The sequence below is a fragment of the Borostomias antarcticus genome, assembly GCF_949987555.1.
Source record: "Borostomias antarcticus genome assembly, chromosome: 5".
Taxonomy (NCBI): domain Eukaryota; kingdom Metazoa; phylum Chordata; class Actinopteri; order Stomiiformes; family Stomiidae; genus Borostomias; species Borostomias antarcticus.
In genome coordinates, this window is record NC_140238.1 from 8734038 (window position 1) to 8745584 (window position 11547).

At 48.8% G+C, this 11547-nt stretch overlaps 2 protein-coding genes across 3 annotated transcripts in view; one reads left to right on the forward strand and one right to left on the reverse strand.

Annotated features, from left to right (window-relative positions):
• brf1a (BRF1 general transcription factor IIIB subunit a) overlaps positions 1-11238 on the reverse strand; it is a 34560-nt gene extending 23322 nt beyond the window's left edge. The window contains exons 1-7 of the mRNA XM_084438234.1: positions 11197-11238; positions 9917-10130; positions 9448-9528; positions 7149-7322; positions 5983-6014; positions 4724-4796; positions 252-401 (exon numbers count right to left, since the gene is read on the reverse strand). Coding sequence (XP_084294360.1) covers positions 252-401; positions 4724-4796; positions 5983-6014; positions 7149-7322; positions 9448-9528; positions 9917-10100 — 694 coding nt within the window. The 5' untranslated portion in view covers positions 10101-10130; positions 11197-11238. The remainder of the gene's footprint in view (positions 1-251; positions 402-4723; positions 4797-5982; positions 6015-7148; positions 7323-9447; positions 9529-9916; positions 10131-11196) is intronic.
• Positions 1182-4474, forward strand: LOC311309080 (BTB/POZ domain-containing protein 6-B-like). Of its 2 annotated transcripts, XM_084438236.1 has the most exons (5): positions 1182-1552; positions 1765-2062; positions 2321-2411; positions 2512-2630; positions 3082-4474. In XM_084438236.1, the coding sequence occupies exons 1-5, from the start codon at positions 1528-1530 to the stop codon at positions 4112-4114; spliced, it is 1566 nt and encodes a 521-aa protein (XP_084294362.1). In that variant the 5' UTR covers positions 1182-1527; the 3' UTR covers positions 4115-4474. The 2 variants fall into 2 exon arrangements, with proteins under 2 accessions (XP_084294362.1, XP_084294361.1); XM_084438235.1 differs by having other exon boundaries at positions 1182-2062.
• Positions 11239-11547: the final 309 nt, after the last annotated feature.

Sequence of the window (11547 nt, forward strand, 5' to 3'; positions counted from 1 at the left end):
TACAGGACAGTCAAAACATTACTACTGTAGGAGCTACATGTAAGCATGGCTCATCTATGACTAACATACTGGTCCCTTTGGTGAAGAAGATCAGACTACATCAGAGAATATGGCAAACCTATACTGCGAGTTTGTTTTTATTTTTGGTTAGGGTTACCTGTGGTTGTGGTAAACCTGTGCTTTACCTGTGCTCGTGGTTACCTCTGGTTGTGGTAAACCTGTGTCAGTGCTTTACCTGTGATCATGGTTACCTGCGCCACACAGTCCTGACGGCCTGCGTCCTGTGTGCATCCAGTCTCTCTTCATCCTCTGCAGCAGTCTGAGCGCGGTCATGGAGACCTCATGGTTCTTCTCTCCAAACTCCAGCATCTGGGTGAAACGGGGGATGTACAGGCAGGGGTCTGGGGGGGTGATGGGAGGGGAGAACTATTGAAATAATCCCAAAATATGTGACAAATCCTGTTTGAAAATGTTTTCTGTCTGTGTACGATAAGGTAACATTCATAACATTGAGTGTGTGACTTCTCAAATGTCAATAAGTTATTCTAATTCTGATATTGTTTGGTTATGATTGTGAAATAATACAATTTTCCAAAGGCAGAGCCCCGTTATGATAATAGGATATAGCTAGACAAATCTGATTCTGGTCACATTCTTTGTGACTTTGGGGCAAAAAGCAAAAATGTTATTCTGATTGTTTTGTTATGACAGCAGATTATGCATAGAATTCCCTGTTATGATAATAGGATACAGCTAGAGCCCCTTCACCAAGCTGCACTGAATCCATCTGATTTTTCAGCTCTGGTGTCGTCCTCCACAATGCAAACTTTAGGATGTCCATTTCATTAAATGCACTCAGCCAAACACAACCTCAAAGTTGTTACGGTTGCTGAATACAGAGATGATAGAGGATATAATGCTCATAAAACTCAATATCCCAACCCGAAAAAACATGTAATATTGACACTGTTCAATTTAAAGAGTAGAAAGCACAGCTTCTGCTGTACTTTGTCATGGTAGGGTCTAACATCCGTTGGGAACATTCTGTATTTTGGTGACTTGGCTGCTGAGCGCTGATTCTGCAGACAGACGCTCCGTTCGGGGAGGCGCTTCTCGGACTGCTGACGTTGACGGCTTCCGTAGAGCTGATTTGTTAACGGCGAGCTGGGCGTCCGGGGGGGATCACACCACGAATAAAAAATAAGACGGGACCGAAAAACTCAGGAGGACACGACAAATGACCGTCCACATTGTATCCGCACGTTCGCTGCGAAGGAACCCCCGCATTGTCCTGCTCGATAAGTAGCTTTCGGGGAGAGAAAAAAACATCTGCCCGGATTTGCAGCGGGGGGAAAAACGGGACTATAACAACCGAGCGCAGCCACTGTTATTTGGATTTACCGTCCGCTTGAAACGGGGAAATAAACACCGGTCCGTGGACAGTCGGGAGCACAGAAAATGAGATGAGAAAGAAGAAAGTACATTTTGCATGAAGTTGGAATATAACTCCGCAGGACGGATAGTTTGATGTTGCTCTTAAAATTGATACGGGGTTAGTAAACAAGCGATACATTGAAACAGTAGGCTAATAGACAATCATTGTAAAACAGAGACTGCGTAACAATATTCATATCTTTAACAGTAGGTGCCTATCATTTGTTTACTGGAGTGACCAACACTTTGTGCCGATGCCAACGGCAGATTGCAGGTTGCTCCATCATGGTCGGATCATGAAGTGTTTGACTTTCTTACTCTTACTTCCAGAAACACTGAAAAAGTCTAAAAAGACTGGCAAACACTCGGGCAGACTACCAGTATGCTATGAGATTCTAACCCTGTCCTTGACGAAGAAGAAGATGGCTGCAGAATTGTACCCTGCGACCGCAAACACCAACCTATCCAACAACGGCACCACGGTAACGTCCGCCGAGAAGACCAACGACGAGCAGGTCACACAGTCAACAAGCAGCGCCGCAACGACCCCAACCACCCAGCAAAACATCAACAACAACAACATCGATCCTCCGAGCTGGCAGTCCAGTCATCCCACGCTGCGGGAGAGGTAGCCTTTAGACTTACTCTCACCACAAACGATTATTATTCAATAATGACGCCGAAACAATTGATTCAATGGAACTGACACCTACAGGTGGCTGACACATACATGACATAGGAAACGTGTGGTAATAATAACGGATGCTTTCAACGTCAGACACATTTCCCCCACGGCTATAGGGGCTTTACAGCAAGCCATTGCAATGCATGAAATGGGAATAGCATTGGCCATGTACTTTATATTCATACATCTTTTCCGTTTTAGGAATGCCTTGATGTTTAACAATGAGCTCATGGCTGATGTCCATTTCATTGTTGGTCCCCTGGGTGAATCTCAAAGACTGCCGGCACACAAGGTAAGCCCCCCTGGCTCCGTCTGGAAGCACGCTTAAGATCCACATTGGACACATTACGACTCGATCACTCATTTGTTGGTTCCTCCCTCCCTCCCTACAGTATGTGCTCGCTGTGGGCAGCTCAGTCTTCTGTGCCATGTTCTACGGAGATCTTGCTGGGGGGGAATCTGAGATCCACATCCCAGATGTGGAACCTGCTGCTTTCCTAATCCTGCTGAAGTAAGCCAACTCGCCACTCACAGCCAGCCTGCTGCATGACAAAAACACTCTCACTTCGACGGATATTATTACTCATCCAAAGCCAGCAGAGTTGAGCGCCAAAACACCAGAGCGCCAGGGGGCAGGAGGAGCAGCACGGAGCTCTGTAATTGCTGGTTTCTTGGCCCTTTGTTCCAACATGAGACATTTCTCTAATCCAAGGATAACACTTTTCCTAGCGGGAACAAGCAGTCTGGGGGATATAAATAGTTTCTCTCTCTTTTGTAGATTCTATAACAATTCATCACCCGAAGCCAATGCAATAGAAAAAAATGTGAGATGGTATATTGTGCCAAGTAAGCCTTCCACCTTAGGGTGGGCAGAAATAGCTATGATTTCTCCTCTCGTATAGGTTTGCCTTCCTTGCTATGCAACATAATCTTCATAATCTCCTCCTGCTTGCCTCTCCCAGGTACATGTACAGCGATGAGATCGACCTGGAGGCGGACACCGTGCTGGCCACCCTGTACGCCGCCAAGAAGTACATTGTGCCCGCCCTGGCCAAGGCCTGCGTCACGTTCCTGGAGACCAGCCTGGAGGCCAAGAACGCCTGTGTGCTGCTGTCCCAGAGCCGCCTGTTCGAGGAGCCCGAGCTGACGCAGCGCTGCTGGGAGGTGATCGACGCCCAGGCGGAGCTGGCGCTGGGCTCGGAGGGCTTCTGCGAAATCGACCTGCCCACCCTGGAGATCATCCTGCAGAGGGAGACCCTCAACACCAAGGAGGTGGTGGTCTTCGAGGCCGTCACGAACTGGGCGGCGGCGGAGTGCAAGAGGCAGGGCCTGGGTGCCGACACGTGCAACAAGAGGGCCGTCCTGGGCAAGGCGCTCTACCTGGTGCGCGTTCCCACCATGACCCTGGAGGAGTTTGCGGACGGCGCTGCCCAGTCCGACATCCTGACACTGGAGGAGACGCACGACGTCTTCCTGTGGTACACGGCGGCCAACAAGCCCAAGCTGGACTTCCCGCTGGCGCACAGGGCGGGCCTGGCGCCCCAGAGGTGCCACCGCTTCCAGTCGTCGGCCTACCGCAGCAACCAGTGGCGCTACCGGGGGCGCTGCGACAGCATCCAGTTCGCGGTGGACAAGCGGATCTTCATCGCCGGGCTGGGCCTGTACGGATCCAGCGGAGGGAAGGCTGACTACAGCGTCAAGATCGAACTGAAGCGGCAGGGCGTGACGCTGGCGCAGAACCTGACCAAGTTCGTGTCCGACGGCTCGAGCAGCACGTTCCCCGTGTGGTTCGAGCACCCCGTCCAGGTGGAGCAGGACGCATTCTACACGGTCAGCGCCGTCCTGGACGGGAACGAACTGAGCTATTTTGGCCAGGAGGGCATGACGGAAGTGCAGTGTGGGAAAGTGACGTTCCAGTTCCAGTGCTCCTCGGACAGTACCAACGGCACCGGGGTGCAGGGGGGACAGATACCAGAGCTGGTGTTCTATGCATGAGCTGGACTGGTCCGGACTCTTTTGACGGAGGACAGATGGAGAATAATATGGAATCCATGCCTCTTAGCCTTCAAAATTATGTAGCATTAAGACAGTAGAGTAATGTCACAGTAAAACAACATAGTTCTTCAAAAGACTATTTTCAAGTGAAGGAACCTTGTTTTATCTTATTTAATTTAAAAAAGGTGTTTTATTTTAATTATTAACGCTGCGAAAAATAGTCCCTTGTCTAAAAAAAGAAAAAAAAAGTTGCTTTGCACTTCAAAGTGGACCGCCTCTGCAATGTTGTTTCTTTTGTAAAGTAATGTTTACTTGTTTACAGCGGGATGCTGCTGAACCCCAGAAGTTCTGTATGACAGCCTATGAACCTGAAGAAAATCATAAACGTTATGTGACCAAGCCATAGATGTCACTGCTCATTATTCTGAAACCAATCTGTTATGGGAAAACCATTATTATGCATTGTTTTCAGGCTACTATTAGAGGAATTATTCTAGTGTAAGAGCACCCCCTAGGTACTGTATGCGGAGGAGAGCTACAAACTGGATAGGGAGAGTGAGATGGTAACAGTGATTACTACAGCTACATCTACCATGGGGTGGTGGTTACCTATGGCTGGAGCATTGATGCAGAGCTCTCTAGCCAGGACAAGGAATGTCCTTCCCAGGACATACACATTCACCTGAGAGGGAGGGAGAGAACAGAGGGAGAGTGGGTACAGGAACAATTGTGCATGTGTGTGCGTCTGTCTGTGTGTGCGTGCACGCTGGCATGTGTGTAAATACACAAGATTGAAATTGGGCTGGTGTGTGTCACCGTCAGGTACACATGTTTAGGAGTTATATAACATTTGAGAGGGTCATGAGAAAATCTGGTCAAGCAAGAGAGATTTAAATGTTACGGAGCTGCGGTGATGTCTGGAAAAGCACAGCATGTCTGGAGGACAGAGAGGAAAGCTCCGGGTCATGAACCGAGGTCGTCTCTCTCTCTCTCTCTCTCTTTCCTCCAAGCTATGGCTGTGAACCTCAGGGGTCCCGGGTCCTGACTCAGACCAGCTCAGCTCTCACTCTCAGGCCCCTCCGGAGAGACCCTGGCCAGGCGGCCCCTCCCTGCTCTATTCTGGGAGGCATGTGCCTTTTAGGAATTTGTACACAAAACAAAGAGCTGGCGGTAAAAGGAATGTGTTGTTAACTCTGACACAATAGTGCCCCACAGTCAAGGTGCCTGGCTTTAAATCCTAGGAGTCTGTAGAGCCCAGTACTAGGATCCAGGCCATTATTAGCATGCCACACAGAGGAGATGGAGAACACTGGTGTAGTGTGGTGGGCATCGTGAGCGGGTCACCCTGCCTTCTCGAGGATGTGTGGGGCAACACTGACCACAGGACCTGGGTGGGGCCATTCCACCGGCTGGGATCGGCAGAATATCTAGCCATGGCACCCCTAATCCAGTGCTGGACAGACACACACACACCCTAAACTCCCACTCCCATCCACCAAATACCAGAAGGGGATGACGGGGGAGGGGCATTCAGCTTCTCTCAAGGACAGCTGGGAGCATAAAAATAAAACGCCTGACCAGCTGTGTCTCTAAGAAATGACCCCCCCCACCCACCCACCCACCACCACACACTTGATCTACAGTCATTAAAAATGCAGACAAATGTGAGCCTACATTTATACAGTCTTGGGCTTTAGGCAGAGCACAACTCGGTTCATTTACTCTAGAACCCAGCCTCCATGTGGTAAGATGTGATCACAGTGTGGATTCTTTGTGTTAAGCATAATTAAGAAGAATTCTAAAGATGCGTGTCAAGTGTTTTTATAGAGAGGTAGTTGAGGGTGGCGCTGAACTCGATAGAAACGTACCTGAAGGAGGTCACTGAGGTCAAGCAGCATGTCTGAAGGGGTGGATTAAGTTGATACATCCACACAGGAGCAGTTCAGACAATCTCAAGTGCTCTCAAAAGAAAAATGTCACAGTCGAGCATTCTAAATATACAGAGAGACGGTGTGGCAGATCTGTCCTCTTCCCCTATGACCTCTGGAGTAGACCCCCCCCCCCACCTCTTCTGGTGGTAGGCCCCCATAGCCTCTGGATACGCTGGTCTCCCGCCCCCCTAGATTGGAAGACCCTTTTAACAGCACAATGGTATTATACCAATGAAATGGTATAAATAATCCCACAGTCTAGAGATTAAAGATAACTCATTCAGTCAGAGTTAGGACAGTAACAACAGCAGACCCTCAACACATGTTTTCACTTAAACTTGGACTTCACTTGGTGAGCGGCGACCATACAAGGTAACCTGCTGTCCCTCTTTCATCCTACTCTCTCTCTCTGTCCAGCACCAGTAGTAGCATCTCCTACTAACCCAGCTATTTCAGTCAACTCTTCTCTCCCTTACACATCAGAGATGTACTTGGAAACACTTTGCTCCTTCCTCCTATTGCAGATAGAACTGTCCCTTCCTCTGCATGTGAATCTCGCTGGGCTGTTAACATAATCAGATCATATTCTGCGAGGTAATGAGAAGGAGCATTAACGCAACAAAAGCACAGCTACCGCTCTGGAACCGCACGTGGAATCTGGAGCTGATCCGCTTACGAGAAGACCTGCACTGGGAAGAGTAGGATGATAATATCCACTGTTTTTTTCAAGTAAATGGTAAATGGACTGCACTTATATAGCACTTTTCCACCTTAGCGGCACCCAAAGCGCTTTACAATGGCCTCTCATTCACCCATTCACACACACATTCATACACCAATGGCGGCAGCTGCCATGCAAGGTGCTAACCTGCTCATTGGGAGCAATTTGGGGTAAGGTGTCTTGCTCAAGGACACTTCGACATGTGGACAGTCGGAGCTGGGATTCGAACCACTGACCCTTCGATCATTGAACGACCCGCTCTAGCAACTGAGCTACAGTCGCCCCAAGTGCAGCACTAACATCGTACGTTTGGTCACAGTAACGTCGTCCATTCCTCCTTCTTTCCCTCTGCCCCCCCCCCACCACCCCCGGGTAAGGATACGTGGGGTCCCCTCCGTCCGGCAGACCAGGTAGAGGCAGGCAGCGATCACGTGGGCCGACTTACGTCCTCGCGTCAGGTGCTTGGCCAGGGCCATCTTGTAGAAGTTGAAGGCCGTGTCCAGGCAGTGCTGGTTCATCTGCAGCTGGTGGCCCAGTGTAACGATCTGACGTTTCCCTGGAGATAAACACAAGCATGTAATTATATATATACACACACCCACCCACACACACACATACACACAAAAAGCCCACACATACACATAAACACACACCTCATGTAACCCCACCCCCACACACACACTCGCCCACCCACCTTCATACAAATACGTAGATCAATTCTAACAAACAGACAATGCCAGACACAAGGATACAGACACAAGGATACACACACACACACACACACACACACAAGGTCTGTAATTATAAAACAGAGATGCAGGTGTGCACAGGTCCCTGGGTCCTTTGTTGGCCTGGTGCACTGTGCATGCAAACACACAAACAGAATGAAAACAGATGGCCTTCTCTGGCTCCCAACCCGCAAGAAAACAAGGTAGCGCTGTTGAGGTCCTTCTCTGGCTCCCAACACGCAAGAAAACAAGGTAGCACTGTTGAGGTAATGTTACATCTTCCTGTGGGCAGATATCGGGCTACCTGTTGTTGTTTTTTTTGGTGTGAAAAAGAGATCTTCAGATTACCCACCTCGGGGCATCTATTCACACACACTCATACCACTCCCTCCACCCACCCACCCACACACCCACCCACACACCCACACACCACTCCCTCGGCGTTCACTCCACACACACACACACTCATACCACTCCCTCCACGTTCACTCCACACACACTCATACCACTTCCTCCACGTTCACTCCACACACACACACACACACACACACACACGTACACTCATACCACTCCCTCGGCGTTCACTCCACACACACACACACACTCATACCACTCCCTCCACGTTCACTCCACACACACTCATACCACTCCCTCCACGTTCACTCCACACACACACACACACACACACGCACACTCATACCACTCCCTCCGCGTTCACTCCACACACACACACTCATACCACTCCCTCCACGTTCACTCCACACACACACACTCATACCACTCCCTCCACGTTCAATCCACACACACACACACACACACACACACACACACACACACACACACACACACACACACACACACACACACACACACACACACACACACACACACACACACACACACACCACTCCCTCCACGTTCACTCCACGCACGCACGCACGCACGCACGCAAAACCAAGCCCCCGACCAACACAGAACCACTATTGAAACAGCTGTACGTGTAAGATAGCAACAACCTTTCAACAGAGAAATTGGAAAGCCCCCACGTTTGAGAGACGTCTGGGTGTGTGGGTCAACCTCAGCTGAACATATGGTATCTGATATGCTGTCCAGTAATGGGGAAAGCCACCTGGGGGGTTAGGAAGAGGGGCGGGGTCAGAGACCAGAGCTGGGGGGGGGGTCTCTCAGGGGAAGGGAGGGATGATTCCAGGCATCAATCAGAGTGCGGTGGGTGGGTGGGTGGGAGGCAGAGACAGAGGGTGTCCAGACGCTGGGGATGTTTATGGAGGACGGCGCTCCATCTCACAGCACCGCCCTTGTTCTCACAGCAACGCAGACACTATAAATCTCCCCCCGTTGACACTCCGGGGCTCTGAGTCCACATGCGTCTCCCCGTCTCCAACAGTACCCCATGCATTACTCAGTACTGTCCACATAGTGACAAGATGTCTAACCCTCCTCACACAGACGTATACATACATCCGCGCACGCACACACAGAACGAGTTTTTCAAGCATTGCTCCGATCATCTACATTAACATTGGTAGTTACAACGTGTGTGTTATAAAACTACCAAACATATTTCGCGTGCTGTGCCTGAGATCAGCCTGCTTTGGGTATACACACACATGCGTGCACACACACAGATCTGTGCCTACGAGATGCTAGTTAATCAATTCTCCTCCAGCACTCTTTCAATAGGCCTGGTAAGTGGATGGGTAACGTTAATATCACACCGGGCAAAGGAAAATGACTTCTGCCTTTTCTTATGTAGCTACGTGCATTATCAATCATGGACCACTGTGAACACAATGTGAAACTCTTGTTGGACACGGCGACAAGAAAATTAAGTTGCTGCTTGCTGTTGTCGCTGCTGTAAGAGATGCAAATGAAAATGGTGACACCTAGAACTTCTGCAAATGAACATGGTGGCCCTTATAGCTGCTGTCTCACCGTTTGCCAGTGTCTGGGCCCGGGACTCCTTCCCAACACTTGTGTAGTATCCTTCTCCAAAGGTGGGGTTCTTTCCAGAGGCTAGAGAGACAGGGGGCAGACAGGGATATATCAGTATGAGGGCTCATCTCAAAACTACCATAGCATGGCCTGCACCGCACTCTAGTGGGGAAGAAGGGGAACTACACGCACATTCTCAAAAAATACATCACCGCAATGCCAATGCCTGTCCCTCTACCGCTGAGATAACTCACTGACTTTGCAGCCTCAGCTCACACAGAAATACCTAAAGCCGAAGGGCAAGTAACGCTGTTGGGGATATGAAAGAAGTGAATAGTCTGGGGCCTGTGGGTGAAGTTCAGTTCCACAACTGATCAGCCTTGTCTTGTTGGATTATAGTTTATTTAGACCACTTCTCTCAGTGATAAAATGTTTCATAAAAGACAAAAGTAAAACAAAAATAACTCACCATCTCCAGACACAAACTGTCCCACAGCCGAGGAGCCGCCCCCTCCCGTCTCCACAAACTCCACCTCAGAGACGATAATGTTGTCCTCCAGGACAGAACCACAGCTCATGCAAACCGCATTGCCCCTGGACTGGTCCACGTCAATGTCGGTGCCCCCGCAGTTCTTACACACTTTGGAGCTCATGGTGAGATCGGCTCAGTCAGACCTGTCTGCCTAGGGAGAGGAGGAGGATAAACCAGTCACCTTGGGATAAACAGAGAGAGAGAGAGAGAGAGAGAGAGAGAGAGAGAGAGAGAGAGAGAGGGAGGGGTGTAGTTGGTGAAGACAGATGTTCACATAAGGATGGAGGTGCACAGTGGGAGAATTATGTAAAAAGGTCGATAAAAGGGATTAGTAGACCAATGCTGGTTAACTTTAGCTACAGGTTATTAAATTCATTAGTGTGTATGTCAATATCACCACAAACATGTTGAGGCAAATAATTGTCATTACTGTCAAATAATGTAATATAGTCAATTGAAATACACACTGCATGGGATCAGTGAATGCACAGCTCATCATTTGGGGTTTAAATCAGAATGTGTCATCCCCAGATGGCTAGTAGCTATCGTTAGCTACGTGGCAATGGTGGTCTGTCTGGAAGCTAGCATACCGACCGGTGTCATTAGCTAGCTAGCTAGCAAGCAAGCCATTAGGTTCTCCCAGTAAATGCAAGCTATGTTTTAAGCCAAGTTAATGTTCGTGACAGCACCCCTACAGTGACTTCATCTAATGCTATGCGACTGATAGATGTTGCTAACTGGTGTGGCTGGCTGGGTATCATTATAATCCTGTAATCAGGGGGGATTCACGTAGACCAGCTGACGACACCGGTTGAAGGAACATGCTAACCCCTAAATAAGTCTCTCTACGTGCCCATATGACACACGTGTAAAGTTAGCCTGGCATACGTAGCATATACATATCCCTTAAGTTTGTACGCCTAGGGAATTAATTAATAAACTATCAAAACGTCAACACCTGCGTTAGCTTAGCTCGCTAAAGGAAAGATACGCACCGACAGAACTAGGCTGTCTCTCTCTCCGGAGCAGAGTTCGAAGCGCGTGTCAGATTCGCACGACTCGTGCTCTCAGCACTGATTGCACTCTTTCCCACCACCACAGAATTTACGTATATTGATAATGTAACTGTGTTATGATTAGATTTCTATGCCGCATATTGATACATGACAACCTATATTCGGCTGTAGTACCACTATTTAGCTATCTAGCCTTTCTACCTAACGTTACAGTCTTGTACACACGCCCAACTTCAACATGTGCTTTTTCGTGCTTTAGCGGTGGATCAGTCCAATGTGCATCTCAGGGGTTTTCTCCGCCCTGAAATCGATGGTTCTTAACCAGTTCCCGTAGAAACTTAAATGTCTCGAGAAGTCCATGTCGGTGAAGTTATATTTGATCATATTTATAGAGAGAATTTACTAGTTGTACGCGAAATTCGACAATGATATGACGTTTTAACCAGAAAAATCCCCATTAATGCACCCGCCCATAACTCCTGCCTCAATCTACTGTTTCCCACAAACGTATGGATCATTTATTTACTATGTAAGGAACACACATCTTTCAAA

Excerpts from the sequence above, each read along its gene's own strand:
- LOC311309080 (XM_084438235.1), top strand. The coding sequence starts at position 1,689 with ATGCCAACGGCAGATTGCAGGTTGCTCCATCATGGTCGGATCATGAAG. Across the intron at positions 2,412-2,511 it reads AAAGACTGCCGGCACACAAG|TATGTGCTCGCTGTGGGCAG; the intron begins GTAAGCCCCCCT and ends CCCTCCCTACAG. Across the intron at positions 2,631-3,081 it reads GCTTTCCTAATCCTGCTGAA|GTACATGTACAGCGATGAGA; the intron begins GTAAGCCAACTC and ends TGCCTCTCCCAG.